Source organism: Anastrepha ludens, chromosome 4 (genome assembly GCF_028408465.1).
Source record: "Anastrepha ludens isolate Willacy chromosome 4, idAnaLude1.1, whole genome shotgun sequence".
Taxonomy (NCBI): domain Eukaryota; kingdom Metazoa; phylum Arthropoda; class Insecta; order Diptera; family Tephritidae; genus Anastrepha; species Anastrepha ludens.
Window position 1 is genome coordinate 94,014,519 of NC_071500.1, and position 24,211 is coordinate 94,038,729.

Here is a 24,211-nt window from a genome sequence, read left to right on the forward strand (position 1 = left end):
CCGTCCACTACTTTGCTGTAGATTAAAATATCTAAAAGTATCTTATCCTGACTTTACTTGCATTCTACAATTCTTTGTAAATTCATAGAACTCGGGCAAGTCCCGTAATTCACTTCCGAGTAAATTTGTGGCATTTCATTTACATTGAATTTCACTCGGAAGTGAATTACAGAGATACTCTATTGAGGCGCCTGAAAATATGCTAAGCACCCTTGTACTGCATTCCAAATCTGCCTAGAGCATAAATATCTCTAAAGAAAGTCAGATAATTACAGAACATAAAACCTACGAAATAAAACAAAAATCTTCCCTAAACAAATTATATTTTAATAAAAACAAAATTTTAATAAAACAAAAATTTTCCCTAAACTAATTTTTATTGTAATAAAAACAAAATTTTAATTAAACAAAAAATTTCCCTAAACTAATTTTTTTTGTAATAAAGCAAAATTTTAATAAAACAAAAAATTTCCCTTAATAATTTTTATTGTAATAAAAGTAAAATTTTAATAAAACAAATTTGTAATAAAACAAAAATTTTCTCTAAACTAATTTTTATCGTAATAAAAACAAAAAAATTCCCTAAACTAATTTTTTTTGTAATGAAAACAAGATTTTAATAAAATAAACTTTTCCCCTAAACAAAATTTTATTTTATTTGAGATTTTTTTATAACAATTCATTCCAAACCCTTTTGATGCAAACAAAACGTAAAACAACCAAACCTCAACTCTAAACTTTTGCAGATTAATTTAAATTTATTTCAAAAATCTTATATTTTTTACTGATTACCTTCAGAACGTTGCGACAGCACCCAGAATGCACTAAAAAACATTCATTAAAGTACCGGTGAGTGCAAATAAATAGAAATTTGTACTACTGAATGAGGAAATTCAACAAAAAAAAACCCAGAAATATTGTGTGCACCGATAGCTTTAAAAATTTCACTTACCTGCCGCAGTTTCACATGAGATGAAGATCTTCATACGAAGAGCGAATGTGGTTAAGTGGGCAATGAGTTTGGATAGGGGAAATAGGGCGAGCAAACACGCGAGTTAAGGTGTAATTTGTAATAAAAATTAATTAGTTGCGAAATAACTAATTGCATGCAAACTCGTGGAGCAATCAATGTCATCAACAAGTAACGAAAATCAAGTAACAAAATCAATTATATGAACTTATTGAAAGGAAAATAACAGAAAACAGGAACAGAAAAAAGAACTAGAATTCATTAGCATGACAGGCAGTGAATAGCGCGCAAAAGCACCACAAAAATCATCAAAAATTAAGGCTTGAGCGCTGTTGAGTTGTGATGGGGTAAAATAGTTAGCAAAAGCAGTGTTCAAGTTGTACGACTGAAGGATAGGTATGTCAATTCGTTGCAATTTATGGTTTTCCAATGATGTTAGAAAGTAATTGCTGGCACTCACAATTGAGCACATTTGAGAAAATCCGACTTGCGCCACCAGCCAGCGCTTAATATGACACAATTAATAGCGTAGAGAGGAATGCAATGCAATGTATGGAATAGTCAATAAAAATTGAGGTTAGTATGCGCATACGACATGCAGATGTTGATGACAGTTTTAAGTGTACGAACAAATCGAACAAGTAATTTGCACTGGCGTCTACGATTTAATGATTATAAATCGGAAATGGTAGAGTTGACTTTTTCTCAAATGGATTAATGACAGTAGATGCAGTAAATAGCATTTTCTTCGAGTTACAAACGCATTTGTCGTCACATTATTTGGTGTGCACATACATTTTTGGTACCTGTTTTCTTTATTTTTTTTTTTTAGATATATAGTTTCCTTTCTTTTGCCTTACAAAATTCCTAGCACTTTTTCTTGTGTTTTTTTTTCTTTTTCTTTTTTCAAAACACCAACCGCATCAGAGCAAAGTATAAATGTGAGGAATGCGAAAAGGAAGCACTAACATAGAATTCTTTACAGACTAATCTTCATTACTTACATTCAAGTGTGCATACTGATCGTGCGATTCGTTCGCTGGTGGCTTAAATTTGCCACAACAGAAGTTGCAGCAGCAACAACAGCAGCAGCAACAGCAACAGCCAGTCAAAATAGTGCAGCAAATAACAAGCGCCTGAAAGCGAAAAAGAAATCGTATTACAAAATGTATCAGAAAAGATATTTAGAATTACAAAACTAACAAATACTTTCAGAATAAGCTAATATGAGTATTTTTTTACTACATTTTTTTTTTAATTCATTTTCTCAGCAACAATTTCAATTGAGCAAACATTTTTAATTTTTTTTTTCTGAAAGTTATTCGCTAATTTTGTTTCTTCAAAGAATTATGCTCTGCTTTTGCATTGTCTCGCACCTTCACCGCCGGCGATGTCACAACAAAGTAGGCATTTACATTTTCTTCGCCAAATTGTTCGGCAATGTAGAGACCCAATGAACCATAATTATCGTAAATATTACGCTTCGTCTGATCGCTCAATATAGAATGAGCGCGATTCACTTCCTTGAACTGTGAAAACAAAAAAAATGGTAAAAAGGAAGATGAATAAGTGAATAAAATATGTATACAAGGTGGCGCAAAATTAATCACCCTATCGGAAGATTTATAACTTTTGCAAATGGCGTCTTAAATCAAAGAGACACGCAGAGGGCGTAAAGGCCAAAATAAAGATTTCCATTACTCAAAATCATTTGTTTTAGTTTATTTAGTAAAAAAGTGAATCAAAAACCAAATTGATTAATTTTGCGCCTTGTATAACAATCAATATAAAAAGGATATTATTTGGTTTACAGTATTTTTATACATATTTAATTTTGAATACGAAGAAAATAAATGCATTTTAATAATTTTTTTGTTTTTCAGAAAAACAAAAATTTTTTTCTATATCGAAATTTTGAATCCTTCGATCAAATACTAGCTTATCTTATAGTTCATCTAAATCCATTCGATTTTGAGATAAAATACTGCAAATACTTATAAGGGAAGAAGCCTTATGCCAAAAGCACGAGTGTGTAAATTTTCTAATTCTAAGTTAATGCTGTTGTTGTAGTTGTTGTTGTTGTAGTAGTTGTTGTTGTTGGTGTAGTAGTAGGTATTGGTGTAGTAGCTGTTGTTGTTGTTGGTGTAGCAGCTGTGGTTGTTGTAGTCGTAATAGTTGTTGTTGTTGCCGTAGTTGTGGTTGTTGTTGTTGTATCACTTCACTAGGCGCCCTAACGGTGCGGTGTAGTCTCCGATCGTCATCGTCTAACTCATCTAACGGCAGGCCCTGGAAACGTACCAACGTCCACGTATTAGGTCCAGAGGATTCAAAGTTAATGGGTTGACTTGAATAATCTTTGGACGTTCTATGATATGCCAAAACCAAGAATACCATGCGCACGTGGAAACTACAAATTATTTTTTTATATCTGAAACCTAACCTTCCAATTTAAATAGGGCAATAATTCTTCAAATTTGATTTTCCCAACATTTACATTTTTACACATTCATCTTTCTGGCATAGGAGGAACGATATGCATTCCCAGTTATTACACAGAATTTTTAATTTTTATTTAAAATAAAATAAAAATTCTTTAAAATAAAAAAAAAAATTCTACTTTAAAATAATATTTTTAAATATATCATTCTTATGAAAAACAATTTCAGTTTTTATAACAAAAAAAAATGTATTTTACAACAAATGCCTGTTGTTTTTGTTATAGCAGCATAAACATTCCCCATACATGTGCGGGGAACGCTGTCCTTGGCCGGATATAAATACAGCCCAGAACCGACTGTCGTGGGAACGAAACCTATGACTTCAAAGAGACTGCTCCATACATACACATTGTATTTACGCACACCTATCGACAAAAAGCTCCCCTTGTGATTATACATTTCTGCATTTAATTTTAACTAATTTTCAAAAAAAAATATAATTCATTCTTTAACAAAAGTAATATGAATCAAGGTTTCAAACTTCGTACGAAATTCAGCAAAATATATTAAATTTCCATCAAAATTTCCAACTTCTTAATGAACATTAGAGAAAACTTTTGTGTGTGAGTTTTATTGAATTTTATAGCCCATTCAATTTTAATCATTATTTTTTCAAAAATAACGCTGATGTTGGACGCTTTTTTCTTTGTTTGCGGCGTTGAACTTTACCTCCATATAAAAATAAATGTGGTTTATATAATGAATATATTTTGTATAAAAAATGTGGTTTATATATAAATATATTTTTTATAAAAAATTGTTTTATATGGAAGAAAATGCAAAACACCAACAATAAAAAAATGGTTAAAAATCAAAGCGATTTTTTGTTAACACTAAAATGGAAAACTAGTTAAAACTAACTAAATTGAAAACATTAAATTTCGAAATTTATAAGACAAGAGATGTGTGGATTTTTTGCCGACGAGTGTGGATATGCATGTACATATTTGTAAGTTCATATATCTCGCATACTTTTTATTACATATTCATATAATTTTTTAGCTCCTTTTTGGATGCACTCACCTTGTCGGCGGCCTCGGTATTATTTGGATTTTTATCTGGATGGTATTTCAGTGCTAGTTTTCTGTAAGTCTTCTTAATATCATCAGCCGTGGCTGTTTTAGGAAGTCCCAATATTTGATAAAGTGAATCGCCCGAAGTACTGGAAAGAAGAAGAAAAACATATCAGATTAACGAGAATAAAAATAATAATTAATATTTATAAAAATTACAAAATATGTAAAAAAATATTCGGGACGATCGATTATATGGGCCGGCCCATAGATACGTTTATTTTTTAAATATTTGTTTATTTTGACTCTGATGATAATTTCGCAATAGAAATAAAGATTTATTGCCAGCCAGTATTTTATCCTCGAAAAAAAATCAAATTAATTGCCGCATTTTCGTATCAGTAGCCCGGATTTGAGGAACCAGGGATTTTACAAAGGGAAGACACAGACATTTTGATTTTATAAAAAAAAAATTATTAAAAAATTATTTTGATGCGCACTTTGGAGTAATGGCATCATTGGGCTATTTTTCAGAAAATGATGTTTGAAATTAAGAAGAAGAACAATAACCACTGCAATGAGACTGATATTGAGGAAACAGATATTAGTATGACCCGCAAAGCCGCGCAATTCTTCAAGCAATCGATATTTGGCGCGCTAAAGTTTGTGATCGTGGTTTTTGTTGTAAGTGTAGTGTAAATCACCGGTCGTCTCTGTCTACTTCATCTAATGGTAGGCCCAGAAAACTTGCTGTTTCGACCGGTTGGGTCCAGTGGTAGAGGGGTGTTAGATGGGGCATGTGAAACGGTAGTTAGTGTCGTGCGGGGTGCCTTCACATGCCGGACATAAGTATAGTATGTCGGGGTCAATACTGGATAAGTAGGAGTTTAACCAGCTACAGTATTCAGAACGTAATTGTGGCAAGGTTACGGGGAGTTGGAGCTCTTCGACTGCAATTGGTGGTGGTTGGACTCCGATGACGGCATTCGGGGGTCGGTAGCTTAAGATGGTGGTAAGGGTCTCCCGATGAGTGTCGTTTATTGTCTGTCGAAACAATGTCCAATACACTGTCAGTCTGTTTTGACCTGGATCTCGTCCGCGTAGTTGAGAAGGTGCCTCCTGACATACCTGGGAGGTGACTCAAGCTCAATCAGGTATCTGCATGGGTGGGATCTGCGGTAATACCCAAGCAGGAACTGCTTGCTGAGCAGTTCATTATGCTCCTTCACAGGAACATATAGGCCTCGTCATGTAAATGTTGTATTGGGGACATCAGTAGACATCCTGTCGCAGTCCTTATGGCAGTGTTTTGACAGGACTGTAGCTTCGTCCACTGCGAATCACTGATTTCAAGCGACCAGACAGGCGCAGCATAGTTTAGAACCGGCCGACCTATTGCCTTAAATGTCGATAGCAACATTTCTTTGTATTTGCCCCAAGTGCTGCCGGCAAGCGATTCTGCGGTTGCTATTCTGGACTTTAGTGGCAATTGCGGTTGTGTGCGCAGAGAAGGAGAGCAAACTGTCAAAGGTTGCACCCAAAATTTTGGGATTGTTAACAGTCGGAATTGGAGTATCATCGACTTTTACCTTAAGTTGCAGTTTGACCTCCTTTGTCCAGGTGGTTAAGAGGGTCGCCATGGACTTTGTGGGGAAAGTTGGAGACTCCTCGCAGTGAAAAAGCGAGAAAGGACGCTGAGGTAGGTGTTCACTATAGCGCACAGGCCATCAATGTCATTGCCCAACGCCATTAACGTGCAGTCGTCAGCGTATGAGACCAGGGACACGCTCTCTAGTGGTTGGAGAAGCTTTGATATAAAGAAGTTGAACAGCAAGGGTGAAAGGACATCGCCTGCAGAACACCTTGGTGATCGTGTTATCAGCCGCTTTGGTAATGTCTATTTGTAACTTCGGAGCGCCGATTAGTCTCATTTTGGCTTCTTTATGCTTGTTCGAAAGATTGATTATACGCAGATAAATAAGAAATAATTCAGGTCCCTAAACTGACTGACGTCTAAGCCATGTCGTGTGATAGACCACAAACCGTCAACAAGATGTTGGAAAATATGCTTGGTAAGAGGAAGTGCCACTGTGAAGGCAGACGTGGGAGTCACATCAAAGAAGCTTGCACTTCAGTTAAAGACTTGGAAGATAGTTAAGGACTTGCTTGAATTGCGATGAATATAAAAATTTATTTTTTGAATTTAATTTTAGGGTAGTTCTTAACACTATGTTAATACTGGACTGACTGCCAACATATTTGGCAATCGTATTTATACTTCTACCTCATCTTACTGTTTTAGGTACACGACTTGTATATTAGTTTCTTTGTTTGCTGTTTAGGAAAGACATGTTGATCTTTTGTTATTCTTAAAATGCATATGTCTGGATTTATTCAGCCTTGCATGATTATACTTAGAATTTACTTAACTATTTTTATTTATTGTTTGTGAATTAAATCATTCCTTAACTCTTTCCAATAATGCCAAAAGAAAATACAGAGAAATAAAGGATTTTTAACGCACATAATATACATTGAAAACAAGAGCTTCAAATGAATGGTCAAATAAACTAATTAGCAGCAATCGCCTCTTTTAGCAAACTAATTTGCATAACTTACCAACTTCCAGCCACTATACAGTTTATTTATAATATGCAGCAATTATAAAAACAAATATTTGCATACAATTACGCGTATAGGCATATGAATGAATGAATGAATGTGTGTGTTTGTGTGTGTTCTCAAACAAAACAAACGCCCTGCATGTGCTTGACTTTCAGCATATGTAGCTTTTTGCGCTTCGAAAGGCACATAAACAACATAGGCATAACCACATAGACATATAAACATGGATCAAAATACATTATATGTAGAGTAAACAAAGCGAAAAAATGCAGAATTACAAACAAATCCATGTAAGAGTAAACTCGTACGGAAAAAATTTATTTGCACAAGCATCAACAGAGAAACAGATATGGTGCATGGTGGAGCGGCAGCTGGGAGCCCGCGGAGTTGATTAACCGCAAAAGCCGCAAAGACTCTAACCAAAGGGTGAAAAGAGCTAACGATCACGCTTGAAAACACGTTCTCTACAGAGCCTATTTGAGATATAAATAATTTTTAAGCAAACATTTTTTGTTTTATAGACAAAGAATCACTAAAAATCCTCATGTTTATCTCATTCGAACAAATAATTGTAGTAACTCAAATGCCCTTTAGTAGGAAAAATTTCACGATTTGTCATTTTATAAGGAATTGCATTATTTTTATTACTTGACACAATTTCTTTCGGGCTATCGTTTAGAGCAGCCGTTCCCAAATTGTGCTTGACAACGCCCTGACGCGAAATGGATATAGTAGAACTGGTTGATCAGCTTTTGAAACCAAGTTGCTATGGTGAAAAGAAAAATACAACTGGAACAAAAAAAGTACTGAAAGTAAAAAAATTGTTTAAAATTTATGGCCAAGTTTGCAACATAATATTCCCCCGATATGACATCAGGTATCCATTTTACAACGAATTCTTTAGGCAGTCTTTATCAAACCGACTGCATTAGAAATCCATTAAAATCAACACACCATCATTTACATCTTCAATAGTGAATCAGCAACAATTTACAAGAACATCCTGCCCCCAATACTACAGCTTTCAACATTTTTTTACCGTTTGATACAACGCATCTAATTGAAAATTGTTCCTTTGCAGTTGCAGTAATTAAACCGCAAGATCAGAAATCAATGGTCGTTGGCACTATTCTGGATACTGCAGCAGGTTAAACTCCTACTTATCCAGAAATGACCCCGACATATCAAACGTATGTTCAGCATGTAAAGGTATCCTGCACGACACTAAATACCTTTTCACATACCCCATGAAACCCACTTATCTAATATAACACGCCTCTCCCTCTAGACCCAAAACCTGTCGAAACAGCAAGTTTCCTGGGTCAACCGTTAGATGAGCTAGACGAAGACGACCGGTGATTACACTACACTTACAGGACAAAGTCACTGCTACAACAACAACAACATCAAAAATCAATGGTAAAAAAGAAATACTTGTAACTAAGCAAAATTTTAAGCTCGATTTGAGAATTTATGAACAAAAAAGCAAGCTTATCCTTCTCATTGATAACACAAATCTATAAAATTTACTGTTCTTTTTATATGAGGCTATTTTCCCATGTTATTTTGTACGCTTAATAAGATTCTGGGGCCCAAAGGTGCACATCACGTTATAGTTTTAAGAAAATTTGAGGGTAAAAACACCGAAATATATGTGCCCCTTTTTACCCCCCCTTTTTTTAAAACTAGACCCTTATATACCGTAGACTCAACCTATACTCACATTAAAGCTTGAACTTTACACTAACATAATAACCAGGTTTCAAAAATAAACGATTCAGAATAAATAGCATAAACATATTTCAAAAACCCGTTCCCATGACAGTCGGTTCTACGTTTCCGAAACGACCTGGACTTATATCCGGCCAAGGACTGAGCCTCCAGCAGCTAAAATGCAAACAAATAACAACAACAACAACGGAAACCAATCTCATATCAGAAACAAAAAGATCTAGATCTGTGTTATCTACACTAATATTATAAAGAGGAAAACTTTGTTTGTTTGGTTGTAATGAATAGGCTCAAAAACTACTGGACCGATTTTAAAAATTCTTTCACCATTCGAAAGCTACATCATCCACGAGTAACATGGATTATATTTTATTTTGGAAATAGGGCTCGAGATATAGGTCAAAACGTGGACCCGGGTAACCTTCGGATGTGTATGTACAATATGGGTATCAAATGGAAGCTGTTGGTGAATATAAAATAGAAAAACAAAAAATATTGTTTATGCCAAAGCGCTTGAATAAAGAATAAAGAAATAAATAATATGAAAATCATATAATAGGACTATGAATAAGTTCGTGCGGTTTTACAACAGATGGCGTAACTTGATTATTATTCCATCGATCCACATTTCCAAACATTCATTGGAGAGCTACTGTCGTAAGGCACAAACGTCAGTATAAGTTTTTTATTTGAAGCGTAAACAACAATATTTTTACCACACTTGAAAATGTCGAATTTCGTGCCAAATAATGTGTTTTTGCGGGGAATTCTTCTTCATTATTTTAATATGAAGAAAAAAGCAGCCGAAAGTCATCGTATCTTGGTGGAAGTTTATGGTGAGCATGCTCTATCTGAGCGAACGTGCCAGAAGTGGTTTGCACGCTTTAAAAGTGGTGATTTTAGCTTGGAAGACGAAGAACGCGAGGGTGCGCCGCCAAAGTTCATGGATACCGAATTGGAGGAATTGCTCGATCAAGATCCGGCTCAAACGCAAGAAGAGGTTGCAAAAACTTTGGGAGTTGATCAATCAACCATTTCCAAACGTTTAAAAGCCATGGGAATGATCCGAAAGGTAGGCCATTGGGTGCCGTATGAATTGAAGCCAAGAGACGTTGAACGCCGTTTTATGGCATGCGAACAACTGCTTCAACGGCACAAAAGAAAGGGTTTTTGCATCGAATTGTGACTGGCGATGAAAAGTGGGTCCATTACGACAATCCAAAACGTCGGGCAACGTATGGATACCCTGGCCATGCTTCAACATCGACGTCGGCGCAGAATATTCATGGCCTGAAGGTTATGCTGTGTATCTGGTGGGACCAGCTGGGTGTTGTGTATTATGAGCTACTGAAACCGAATGAAACGATTACGGGGGATGTCTACCGACGACAATTGATGCGTTTGAGCCGAGCACTGCGAGAAAAACGGCCGCAATACGCCGATAGACACGACAAAGTTATTTTGCAACATGACAATGCTCGGCCACATGTTGCACAAGTGGTCAAAACATACTTAGAAACGCTCAAATGGGATGTCCTACCCCACCCGCCGTATAGTCCAGACCTTGCGCCATCCGATTACTATCTCTTCCGATCGATGCAACATGGCCTGGCTGACCAGCACTTCCGTAATTACGATGAAGTCAAAAAATGGATCGATTCGTGGATTGCGGCAAAACCGACCGAATTTTTCACAAAGGGAATCCGTGAATTGCCAGAAAGATGGGAAAAAGTAGTAGTAAGCGATGGACAATATTTTGAATATTAAATTTGTAACCATTTTACGTCAATAAGGTTTCAAATTTCGAAAAAAACCGCACGAACTTATTCATAGTCCTATTATTTTCTGTTCTAAACCATATCTATTCTATTTTAGTGTGCCCAGCGAAGGGGGCCGGGTTTGCTAGTGAATAATAAAATAACAGTTCCGTTTTTTGAGAATTATATTTTAATAAAATATAAAGCGATTATCCTGTCTGATATAGCCTAATCAGATATTAGTACATTCTTTTGTATTCCCGTCGTAAAAAAAATTAATCTTACAAAGGAAGTCCCAGTTCTAAAAAGGTTGGGAAACCCTAGTTTAATAAATTGTATTTTTTTTGTCTCAAAAAATTGGCCAACACGGCATTAGCCATGCTTATCAGCGCTAAACATTTGATATATTGCCTAATTTTAGCGTAAAATAGCGCAGTGAGCACCTAATCATACATACATACAAATGAACACGACCCATAAAAGAGATATAATAGCATACAAGCGCCACGAGACAGTAAAAGTTCACGCTAACCGTACACGTAAAAAGTCAGCGCACAAAGATGGCAGGCATAGTAGTGAAGAGCCGTTGGAAACGATTTGAAATGTGCGCAAGAAAATTTAAAAAAATTGTTCAAATGTGCCGTTATGTGGTTAGGTTGTTGTAAAAGCTTAGAAATTTCTCCAAAAAATATGAAATGGTATCACTAATGTGGGATTCGTTAGTTAAATATGAGGAACATTTCTGACTCTTCATGAATATTTTTTTCTAATTAAAGAAGTGTACACTACAGCCCTATAACTTTGTAGCTATCGAAAAAGATCCTATTTTCCAAATATAATATCTTTCAGCAGCACTAACTGTTCACCAAAAGCCGTAGCACGTCAATATGATTGTCTCTTACCATTATCGAGCGCTTACTGACAGTTCGGTAGTCAGTCATATAGCGATTTGTAAAGCGTCCCATTCAGTACCATTTCACAATCGAGCTTTATTCTAGCACTGTGCCAAAAACCCCCAATTTTATGAAAATTACTATACTTTATTTAGCTGTTAAATACGTTTTAATATACAGGGTCCGGCAGTCGAAGTGTAACCAACTTCAGGAATCAGCTGCCTGTTAGTTGGCTAAATGACAGTCCAGAGTATTGTTTACAAGTGCGCGGAAGCATTTGGCCGAGGGTTAACGCGAAAAAAGAAATTCAGTAATGGATTTCAAACGTAATAGTGTGATTGCATTATATTTGGTTGGAAAATCACCACCAGCGATTGTTCGTGAGCTCGAGCACCTTAAAGTAAATAAAGTTTTTTTTTATAGCACCATTACTCGTTACAATGATACTGGTAGCATCCCAAAACGTCATGGAGGTGCTCATCAAAAGACTGCAACGTCATGTGAAATGGTTCAAAAAGTGACGAAGCGACTTGAGCGAAATCCCCGACGAAGTGCCAATCAAATGGCGAGAGAACTGAAAATATCTCACCGTAGTATCCGCCGCATACTGAAAAATCAAATCAAATCTCAAATTCAAGCCTTACAAAATCCAAAAAGGGCGTGATCTCACACCAAAGCAACAACAAATCAGACTTGAGAGAGCGAAGGAGTTGCTTCGCTTGGCCGAAAGCGGTCAATTTCCGAACATTGTGTTTTCTGATGAGAAAAATTTTCAAATTGAGCAATTCGTAAACTCCCAAAACGATACGGTTTATTTGGTCGGAGGCAGCACCCGCCACAGGTAATGGCTTGGGCCGCTGTAACCGCAGATGGGCGCTCTCCAATCGTTTTCATCGAGCCTGGCGTCAAGGTAAATGCGAAATATTATCGGGAAAGTATTCTGGAAGTTGGTTTGAAGCCGAGGGCAGACAAACATTTCGGTGGCATGTGATGGACGTTTCAACAGGACTCGGCACCGTCTCACAAAGCTCGAATAAATCAAGAATGGCTAAAAAACAACGTTCCGAACTTCGTAAAGTCCACACAATGGCTCCCAAATTCACCAGACGCGAATCCGATGGATTATTCTTTTCAGGCCATTTTGGAGTGGAAGGTCCGAACTAAAAGGTTCACCAGTCTCGAGGCGCTGATCCGCTAATGTCCGCGAGTGGACCAAAATACCTGCAAGTCACATTCGGGCAGCTTGCGATTCGTTTCTGGACCTTCTCAAGGTCATAGTCAAGGCAAAAGGTGGTCATATCGAGCAAAAGTAAATTGATTCTTAATTTTGTATTATTTTCACACATTTTTTACTTTGAATTGCATAAAAGTAATTTTCCAAACTAAATGTATGGCCTTTTTAATTGGTTACACCTTTTAAATACGCTCTAATATATAAACTATTTTGTGCGCTGACATTTCATGTCTAGTGTACATAAGAACGTGTATTTGTATGTACTGAGACAAAAGTAGACACAAGTGAAGTCTCTCATGACTCACTTTCGAACAGACATTGCAAGGCTATAATGTTTTGGAATGTGTTTGCACACAAAAGTAAATAAATTAAAAGAAAACTATAAAAAAGTAAATTTGCTTATCGATGTTAGGAGAGCAGCCGACAACAACTTGCTTGGGTATAATAGAAAATACCTATGAAAATAATAAAGTAAAATTCTAAGAATTAATACACTGAAAATAAAGAATGCATTGCGCCAGTCGCTGTCACAATAATGCAAAGTTGAAGCGGAAGAGTTGCAAATGGCAGCGACCGCAGCAGCGGCAAAAGTGTTGCATTTTTTTCTTTTTCTTCGCAGTTGTACGCTAGAACACGCTACGTGGTGACGGCATTGATGACAATGGCCATATTGGCACCGCCTTCTTTTTCCTGCCTTCTATTCCGCGAGCCCACGACCTTGCTGTAAGCATAGCATTGACACTGAAACATCGCTGTTGGTTTGCAGAAAGAGAGACGTTGCAATGACAGAAAACGGCATGCGTGTGCACAATATATTCCAGCGAGAGCAATTTTATTTTATTTTCGAAGGGTTTCCAGATGTACACCTAAATTATACGAGTATGTAGGTTGTTAATAAGAATCTTCAACGTAAAAATTAAACTCCGTTGTTTACGCCACCTAAAAGTGTGCTCTAACACAAACTAGCTGGCTATGTGGCCAGGTTAAAACATGTTGCATGACTGTTAAGGATTTAAAACCTTCCAAAGTCGGTTGTGCTTTCAAATAACTTCACAAAAAACCAATACTAGGCGCCAAATAAAATACGCTAAATGGTCTAAACTAGCGAATTGAGAAAGAAGCTCATCAGCTTTTCACAAAAGATAAAAGGTATGGGAAATGTTATACGCGTTTACACCAACAAACAGTATCATGAGGCGTGCACACCCAACAGGTGCAAAGCTATCCACTAATCATTAAATTGCATATATGTATTACTCACTAAAGGACTACATCCCCTCTCGGATGCATAAAAAAATATGATAATGGTAACCCAATGGGCATACGTATGTACATATATGTATGTACGTAGATACAAACACATAGAGCCCTACATATGCGTGCATTGAATTAATCGCACTTTATCAAAGGTCACATGATTATGTGGATTTTGAGTGGTAAAATACTGCTCAAGGCCATGGACAAGCCACTTCGAACAAGTAGTAAATGCACACCACACTAGTACGTCAATAAAATCCTCTATTTCTGTGGACTTTCAATAGAGAGAACAATATAAGCAAATTCTATACCACAGTGAACAATTCTATAATTGTCTGTCAATGTTTGCATTATTCTTAGTAGAATAATTACTTGCATATGCAAGTCCGATTATATATATTCCTAAACGGGTATTTTTGGAGGGGCGAGTCATAAGGGACTACTGCTTACACGAAATATTTTGCTGATATTTGTGCTATTTTCGTGGACAAATTGGTGCGCACAGCGATAAGCCAACACAGAGCAATAATTGTTTAGACGCTAATCTCAACGTTTATACTTTAGTTGCTTTTTTATTACTCATACCGTTGCGGCGATAGCGTGGACAAGAATATTGGCCGGAAAGTAGTATTAAAACGTGTAGGTATAAATATGTAGAACCAAAAAAAAACTAACCACTTTTGCGATAGCTAAATTAGTGCAAATATTTCTTGCGATTAGGAATCAAACAGTGAGAGATACGCTTAAAGATTAAACAAGTTGAAAGCAATTTTAAACTAGCAGAATGTTATTACGAGTAACTGCCAAGAGATTCTTAGATTATATATTTAAAATAGTTTACAAAATTAATCACTTGATTCGATTCTTAAAACATTGGTTTTTAATTCGTACATATTAGCAACAATTAATGAAAATTGTAATCAGCACATTTATTAAAAAAAAATAATTGCTCCAGCCCGTCATGCATTTCCCACCCTCATTTGCTTAGCGTATCACGATTTTTACAAATGCCAAGGTTGCCCATTCATACTACATTCGCTTTGCACTCTTGCCACGATGCCCGTCGTCCATAATATTATTATATTTTCATTTTTCCGCTTTCTTACTTCGTGGTACTATTTTCCAACCATATTCTATGCTTTCCCAAACTACCATTAACTTCACACGGTTATTAGCTTGTTGGTGTTGCTATGAAAGCCTTCGGAATTTTCTGCTTTGACTTTTTTTTTTTGCAACACGCATCAGCGCTATCGCCACCACCAACCAATCGGCCGACCACCCACCCACCCGATCACCCATTCAATTCCCAGTTAGCTAGTCAGCCAGCGCCAGCTTGTCAACAGTCATCTTCTGCCAACAAACGTTTTGAACCGCACATTCATATGGAAAATCAATTAAAGTCGACGTCGGCGCCGACTTTCGTAGCGCTCAAGAAAGTTCGCTACCTCAGCTCTGCTCTCTGCCGCATTGCGCTTGGGCTGCTCTTTTTTGCCTTTTCTTTTATTGTGGCAGCAAACAGCAGCTGCAAATTTAAAGCGTATTTCTCTCCAATTCTCTTTTCATTTTTTCACTACATCCGCATCGTCGCAAATTGGTAGCTGCAACTGCGCCGCCGCCCACCAACGTCAAATACTTAGCGAAACAATCACTTTTTTAACACATTGTTCTTAAGTTGCTGCATCGGTCGCGGTCGCAGCCGCAATCGCTGCCATAGCTGTTACTTCCCCATTTCTCTACTTACGACAATTTTCTTTTCTCTCCCATGCCACCAGCACTCATTTTGTTCTGTCGTTAGTTTTTTTCTTGCGCTTGCAAAAACTTTAATTCCACAGATATTAAACAATTTATATTGTTTAATATGTTGACCACGTTTTAAAGTAATACACTCTTTGGTATAATGTTGATTCACGCGAATTTCCGAATGGAATTTGAATTCTTTGTATATTTTCTGCACTTATGGCTGGCTGCGAGTGATTCTATTTTATCGTTCGCCTGCGCCCTGCGTTTGACAAGAGTGTAACCAGATCAAACCATTCTTGAGAAACAAAAAAAGTGTTGCTGTACCTTGAGAAAGGGCTAATTGCTTCTTAATATTTTTCTGAACCTAATTAATATATATTTTATAGAAGCATATAAACCAATGAGCCATTTAAACGAATCCTATGCAGGGATCTTGTTCATTTATTAAAAAAAAACAACTAAAGGTATTTCTTCTTACGTTTGTAATCATCGAAGAGAAAAACAGTGGCCCAATTTGTCATTACAAAAACACCGGAATGATAACCCTTTTAAATAGGAAGAAAAAAATCCTACATTTATTTTGGGAAGCTTTTGGATAGTATAACTCGTTTTATATAAAAAATTGATTCTAAAATGCATACAATATTTAATATATAAAATTAAATATTCATCATTTACAATATTTTGAGCGTGAGTGATCTTCAACCACGCTTCAAAAACAAACCCATTTCAGACAACAACGGCTACGTTATCTCCGGTAATCCTGCGCGGAACTCTATTTAAAAAAAAATTATGTGTGTACATATAATAGCCCGATATCCTTCGCTACTAGTTACCTTAATTGTGTTATATAATCAATTATCATTATACTCCATGTAAATTAATTAGGATAATCTCTTAATTTTATTGGTGGGCGAAACCCTAGACCCCCTTGAGTCTTGCACGTTCTTTTTATATAACTATTTTCCATTTCCCTTTGCATGAATTTTAATATTTTCTAGAAACTTATCTTTTTGATGTCAATTAAAAGTAGTAGGGTTGCAATATTGATTTCTTTCTATTAAATTAATCTCTGAACTGTCAACTTTTGTTTGAGTTACTCTGGACTGCCAATCTTTGTTTATAGATTTTGGCATTCTAGGCACCAAAAGCAGAAACGAAATACATTGCTCATGCTTTTTTTGCTCTACTTCTTCTACTTGTTCAATTATACGTTCACATATAAGTAGGTGATCAATTTTTTCGTGCTTAACTCCCAATCCGTAATTAAAAAGCGAGATTTTCCATACAAAATTTCTCTCCCAAAATCTGAGATTGTTAAATAATACTAGATAATAACCATACTTTTTGACATACACCCTGTGTCTTCTGTGCAATAAGGAAAACGTCAAAGTAAAAACTAAATAAAATGGATGCCGGCAAAGATAAGAGGTTTGTAGACATAATTCTAATAAAATGATCGTTAGGTATTATTAAGTATGCATTAATATAACAGAAAAAAGCGTGTGTCCATAAACGTGTGTCGTCTCATTACTTATAATAAAATGTAATGAATTTCGAATGCGTGCTGCTGATATAATTTTTTGAAACCTCAGTAAAAGTCGTTTACGGATTTCCACCAACTGTTTACTATTATCAGCCAATTGCGCAATTAAATTAGCTATTCCTTCTCCTTGATTTTCCTTCTTATCTAACCAAAAACACCGAAATATTCCACCAAAATAATCTTAATGAAGACAAACTTTCACAACAGTATTAACAGCTGATGGTCAATTTTGCAGGTAATCTGCCATATGTAGAATAATTTTGTGGATTTATTGGTAATTAAAGCATATGTGAACGTACTTTAAAGAGCTTTGGTTTGCACACACTTCCACGACTCAAAATTTAGTAAAACTTATATTTATTAAAAACAGCTCAAACAAAATTATACATACTAAAAGTTTGCGAAGAAATGCTAAGTTAATAATGTAGAACGAAGAAGTGTAAAATTTTATAAGCGAATTGCGGGTTTTATAACTTTTAACCCAACTTACTCAGAAATTATGAGGTTTTGTACGAGAAAAGTGGTATTTTTAGAAATACTACTTCCCTACTAACACTCTTATACATAAAAGCACTCGTTTCAAGTGCCAATCCAAAAAGACATTCTGAAATTATTTTTATTTAATTAAACACAAGATAAATAAAATTTTAGTCATACATATTGCGAGTAGAATTTTAATTTATTTTGCCTCTGGCCCACCCTGTTGAGCCAAGCCGATTAGAACGCCGCTCTAATTAACTAAAACGGCATCTGCTACCAGCTGTCACTATCGTCAACCAGCAATGCGCTATCATCCAAATGTTAGAAGTTTCACGTGTTTACGGCTTTAGCAAGTACTTTCCTTAATTCTCAAATTATTTAGTTTTTTGAAATAATATTAAAAAAATGGGTAAAATCAAGAAAGAGCCTGTTGACCTAGATACCACAGTTATTTCCGAGGCAAATGTAACAGTCAAAGAAGAAGATACTTATGATGATAAGCTAAAATATGTAAATAGTATTTCCAAGCCAATGGCTTCACGCAAATTGGCCAAAAAGTGCTATAAACTTATTAAGAAAGCGATGAAACACAAAACTTATCTGCGTAATGGCCTGAAGGATGTACAAACACGTTTACGCAAAGGCGAAACTGGGTGAGCGAGTCTAATGAAAATAAAAACTTAAGATTCAGATAAAATTATTTTCTTATAAATACTTATAACTTTCTGAATTTGCTTAATTGTTGGTTATATTTAATCGTATTGATATATTTTTACTTACAGCATTTGCATATTTGCTGGCGATGTGACGCCCATCGATATCATTTGCCACTTGCCAGCCGTTTGTGAGGAGAAGGGCATACCCTATGCGTATACACCAAGTCGGTCTGATTTAGGAGCTGCTATGGGTGTGAAACGTGGCACCGTGGCTTTGTTGATCCGTGAACATAACGACTATCAAGATCTGTACGATGAGCTGAAACAGGATATATCCACCTTGGGGGTGCCTATTTAAAGCAATGCTGCCTTTCGTGCTCACTGTAGATTAAGAGATTTCCTATGTCTTTATATTGATAAGTTAAATAAAATAAGAAAGTATATAAAAAAAAACTATAGTTGTTTTGATTAGAAGAAAATATAAATCTCCAATATATTAGAAGCTGCTCATTTAAGGTGTGCAACGTAGCATCGTATTTTCCTCTGTTGAAATTATAAAATGCCTTGTTTTTTTTTTGGTTGTCCCTGCGGGATCTTTTTTATTTGCAAATTTGCAGTTTTTTTCCTTTTGCTTAATTTTTGTTATAATTATATTCTTTTACTAAAATTACAGAAATCCATATAAATAGTATTTTGTAGCTATTCTTACATTTTTTAATTATTTATTTTTTGTTTTTGTTTTATTTAGATGTTTCATAATGTTATAAGTAATTGTATTTTTTTTTGTTTGTTCAATATTTGCATTTTATACGTGTATATACTAGTATTCTTCCTTGATCTAACACTTTTACATGTACACTCTGCTTGTTTTTTTCTTTTGTTTTGTTTTTTTATTTATTTATATGCATTAGCGTTTTAAATTTTATAACTAGACACAATATTTAATATAGCATTTTCTTCTTAAAAAACTCGCATCCAAAAGCCATTCTCCATAGTTTAATTTGAAGGGTACGAACTTGCCGTTCTTTGCTCGGAAGTATTTTTTGTTTTTTACATTTTAAACGAAAATTTCAGAAATATTTTTCTGTTAACAATAATAAGAAAAGATTCTTTTGTTTGGTGTTTTTTAACAACTGCACCCAAAAACTAAATGATTTAAAAAAGGTTTAAGGAGTTTTCTTTGCAAATTATGATTTCACATTTGTTGCGCCACGACAATTGCGTTTTTTTTTTAAATGCCTAGACTCAAAATTAAAGAGCGTTAATTTAAAGAATATTTGCCTTACAATTGGAATATTTGTCTTAAAATTGTGTAATATTGGATATTTTTTTAAAAGGGTCTCATTTGAATGTCTTTCTTGAGCCTAGCGGGATGTATTTCTTTAGTTAAATTTTTCCTGGATTTTGAATTTTTCGAATATACAAATTTGGAAGTGGAAACTAGTAATTGAAAATAAAAAGGAAACATAAATTTTTATTAAAAAAAATTCTTTATTCCAAAAAAAAAAAAATGTATTAAAAAGAAAAAAAATTTATAAAAAAAAATTTTATTAACAAAAAAAAACGAATTATTAAAAAAAAATCTAGTTTATTAAAAATTTATTAAAAAAAGTTTATTAAAAAAAAATTTTTTTCTTAAAAAAAAAATGTTTATTAAAAAAAATATTTCCAAAAAAAAATTATTAAAAGAAATATAACTTATTAAGAAAAAAATTATAACTTATTAAAAATTTATTAAAAAAAAAATTATAATTTATTATAAGTTAAAAAAAAAAAAATTTATTAAAAAAAAATTAATAAAAGAAACAAATTTTTTTTAAAAAACCATTTTTATTAAAAACAATTTATTAAAAAAAAATTTTATAACAAAAAATTTTATTAAAAAAAAAATTATTATAAAAAACAAAATTTTATTAAAAAAAAATATATTAAAAAAAAAAACAATTTTAATTAAAAAAAATTTTATTAAAAAAAAAATTATTAAAAAAACTTTCAGATTGAGTATTTAGCTATTGAAAAAATGTTTGTAAAGGGATCTTTAGGTTTTAAAATATTTGTTATGAAAGAATGATGCAAAAATTTATGATAAAAAGTCTGAAATGCACAAGAATTTAAATACTTTTTTTAATATAAATTTTTATTTATGAAAATTTCCATGTTTGCTTTTATTTAATTTTAAATTGAAAATATCGTTAAGAACTGTAAATGTAGGATATATTTTTTGCAAAAAAATACTATTTAATAGAAATTTCACACCGCATATTTTTTGAATTTAAACCCCCCATTTTTTTAATTGTACGCTTTAAACAGGTGTGAGATTTACAAATTTCATAGAAAAAAATAATTGTTCATTCTGGTAGTTTCAAAAATAAATATGTAAACTTTCTTGAATTTGTATTTAAAATATGAGCTTAAACGGTGTTCACATCCTTCCACACGAAATCCTGCTGAAATCTGATATGGCTCTTTTATTATTAAAATCTTGAAAAAATGAATTCTTGAATTTTTCTAGTAGAAAAAATGAGTTCTTAAATTTTCCTAGTGGAAAAAATCAAACGTCCATCCTGGCACTTGCGAAAAAAATTTAAAAAGAATGATTTTTAAATTTGTGATTTATTTTAAGTCAATTATTGTAAATCGTTTAATATTGGAAATTTCTGATTTTTTAGTGAATTTTTTAAGTGAATTTTATCGTGTAATAATGGAAACATATAAAAGGCGATTTAAAAATTTTTTGCCACAAAAAAAATTAATTTTACTAAAAATGTTGTTGTTGTTGTAGCAGCATAAACATTCCCCATACATACATATATGCCGGGACGTGATAGTCCTTTTTCGGATATAAATCTGATTCGTTCCGGTTACGTAGAACCGGCTGTAGTGGGACCGATTATACTAAAAATCGATTTATTTAATCAATTAATTTTTCATGCGAAGTGGACATGTTTTTATTTTTGTTTTTTTGTTATTTTTTTAATTTTTAATTTTTTTTTAATTAGTATTAACGTTAGTCAATTTGGCGGGGGAAAATGCATAAAAGCTTGCAAACAGCAGTTTCGCTATCAAAAAAAAAAATCTTGTTAGCCGCAGTTTTTTAATTTTTATTGTATTTTTTTGTTTTTCCTTGTTTAATCAGTTTCACTACCCTTCCCCTTTCAATACCCACTGCTCTTCACTCGATGCGTTTTGTTTTTTTTGTATTCTTTTCACTTTTCTTTTGTATTTTAATGTTTCATTTATTTGTTTAATTTCCTTCTTACTTCAAGCAAATGACAATAATTTTAAAAATCTTTAAATTTTTGCTGTATTTTTGCTTTTAATAATAATAATAAGAGTTATACTTTTTATAATTAATTATTTAATTAATAATAATGTAAGAAATTGTAATAAAGAACGCATTTAATAAGAATAATAATAATTATAAAAAATTATAGATCGTATTTTTATAAATGTATTTTTTTAATTTAATTAATTATAATCAATGCATGTATTGGTGTTCTTGCTACATATATACGTAATTATAATATTTATAATAATTAAAGTATGCGTGTGTGTGTGTGTGTGTGAGTGTGCTACTTATACCTGTGCTTGTTGTTGCGTGTGTATGGGTACGTGTGGTTTGACCAATACAAAAACAAAAAATAGCATTCAGCGCGTTTGGCGAAATTCGCTGCACATTTGAAATAAAAAAATAAAATTTAATATTATTACATTTATAATTAATTATATATTTATATAGAACGTAGTTTTTAATGTATTTATCATTTCATTTAAATTTTATATAAGTATACATTTTTTTTGTTTTGTTTTCATATGCACATTCGCATACTAACATATTTTTTTGCTTGCATTTTTTGTTTATTTTGTTTTTGTAACTAGTCGCTAAAATCTTTTCCTTTTACAAATTCAAGTTAAACAATAATTTGCTTATTCATTTTCATTTTTGTTTTTTTTTTTTGTAATTTTTATAATTCATAATCTTTTACGCCATTACTGTCTTAGTAATATTTTTTTTTAGTTTATTTCTTGAAAACTTTTATGAAAATTTACGCTAAACTTATGTGTAATATAAATCATTTATAAATTTTACAGCAGTTTTCTCTTTGCTTAATTTTTGTTTGTGTTAAGTGTTAAATTTCTGTATTTCTTTTTGCAGTTTTTTTCTGTTTCACTTTTTGTTTTGTTTTACATTTTTTTGTTTTTGGTAATTTTTTTGTTTTTCTTGTAATTTTTTTAAATCTACGCTTTTCCAAATGACGACACGTTAAAAACTTACACATATACATTTTTTTTGCTCACGTAAAACGTAAATATTCTCATTTGCCTTTATCTTTAGTTAAATGTAAGTATGTATTTGAAATAGTATTTTTGTTGTATATATAGGCTTATAATTTATTTTAAATTTTATATTACACACTTAGCATTCGTAAATTATTTTCTATTATGCAAGTTTTTTTTCTTTTTTCTTTATATATATTTATGCAATATTGAAATCGTTTGCTCTACTGCTAAAAAATTTCGAATCGTTTCTGTCTTCACTACTTTTTTACATTTTTTTGGGGTTTTTTATGGTTTTTTTTTAATCAAATTATGCTTATATCTTACATGTATTTTTTGTAATATTCTGAGTAGTTACTTGCAAATAAATATTAAACTATTTTTTTTATTTAAATTAAAAATTTAATTTTTTTTTGGATTTTTTATTCACAATTAAGATTTTGCAATTTCTTTACTCAATTAGTATTTTTTTTTGTTTCTTTGCTTTTCATTGTATGCATATCATCGAGTAGGCAGGCAAGGAATGCTAAGCATTGGCGCAACGAGCGAAGGGTAAGGAGGTAAATTGAACTATTTGATTGCTATCAAATTGAGAATTGCAATCATTAAACACTGATTTTAGGAAAAGAGTGCATAAATTCGAATTGCATTGTTTCTACTAGGCAAATTTTACTTCGCACATTCCAATTTTTGGTTAAAGAAACTCTTTGAACTCAATGAAAACGGCATAGGGCAGTTCATACATTCCCATGGCCGACAACGTTACCGGAATGACTCGGGTTTTTCCCGTCCCAGTAAGCTAGCCCTCTCTAGTGAACCGTTTATCAGGGTAGTTCACAATTCATGTTCAAATAATCTGGCTCCAAGGCATTTGAAAATTATCATGACAGCACAGCAACAAAATGTATATATTTGTTAGCATAATTTGCCAGCCCATTTACATTTAATTGTGAATTCCCCTAATGATAAAAACGCAATTTTTTTTTAATTTTTGGAAAATTAATTTGAAAAATGTTTGAAAAAAAAGTCAAAAACACAAAACCATCTAATTTTAAATGTATGAAAAAAAAAAAAAATGAATTCAAATTAACTACTTTTGGAGGTTAGGTAGTATTTACATATGTATGTGTGACATAAATTTCGGTCCTTCACTGTCCTTGTGTAGTGCTTTAACCACCCGTTTAATTGTCCCACTGGCGCTGAGCTTTTTAGCAGACATAAACGTTGTATATTTTGTTACAGATTTCAATTTTAAAAAATTCTAAGAAAATGATGCGATGAAAAACGTTAAAAAAATATTATTGTAAATAAACTAAAAAGGCTTGAGATCAAGGAAAGATATATAAAATCTTGCAAACATTCTTTAATCAAGTAAAAAAAAGCAAATCAATAAAAAAAGAAAATCTATAAAAAAAAGAAAATCTATAAAAAAAGAACATCAATAAAAAAAAAACAAATCAATGAAAAAAGCAAAGCAATAAAAATAAGAAAATCAATAGAAAAATGAATAAATATAAGCAAATTAATAAAAAA

At 33.1% G+C, this 24,211-nt stretch overlaps 2 protein-coding genes across 6 annotated transcripts in view; one reads left to right on the forward strand and one right to left on the reverse strand.

Annotated features, from left to right (window-relative positions):
- LOC128860230 (dnaJ homolog subfamily C member 5 homolog) overlaps positions 1-15,999 on the reverse strand; it is a 51,105-nt gene extending 35,106 nt beyond the window's left edge. For all 5 annotated transcript variants that reach the window (XM_054097606.1, XM_054097603.1, XM_054097605.1 and 2 more), the window contains exons 1-4: positions 15,720-15,999; positions 4,492-4,630; positions 2,347-2,499; positions 1,975-2,106 (exon numbers count right to left, since the gene is read on the reverse strand). In XM_054097606.1, the coding sequence (XP_053953581.1) occupies positions 1,975-2,106; positions 2,347-2,499; positions 4,492-4,630; positions 15,720-15,757 (462 nt within the window). In that variant the 5' untranslated portion in view covers positions 15,758-15,999. The remainder of the gene's footprint in view (positions 1-1,974; positions 2,107-2,346; positions 2,500-4,491; positions 4,631-15,719) is intronic.
- A 2,040-nt stretch (positions 16,000-18,039) lies between these two features.
- LOC128862078 (H/ACA ribonucleoprotein complex subunit 2-like protein) lies at positions 18,040-18,853 on the forward strand. Its single transcript, XM_054100491.1, has 2 exons — positions 18,040-18,397; positions 18,527-18,853. The coding sequence occupies exons 1-2, from the start codon at positions 18,150-18,152 to the stop codon at positions 18,756-18,758; spliced, it is 480 nt and encodes a 159-aa protein (XP_053956466.1). The 5' UTR covers positions 18,040-18,149; the 3' UTR covers positions 18,759-18,853.
- The last annotated feature ends 5,358 nt before the right edge of the window (positions 18,854-24,211 follow it).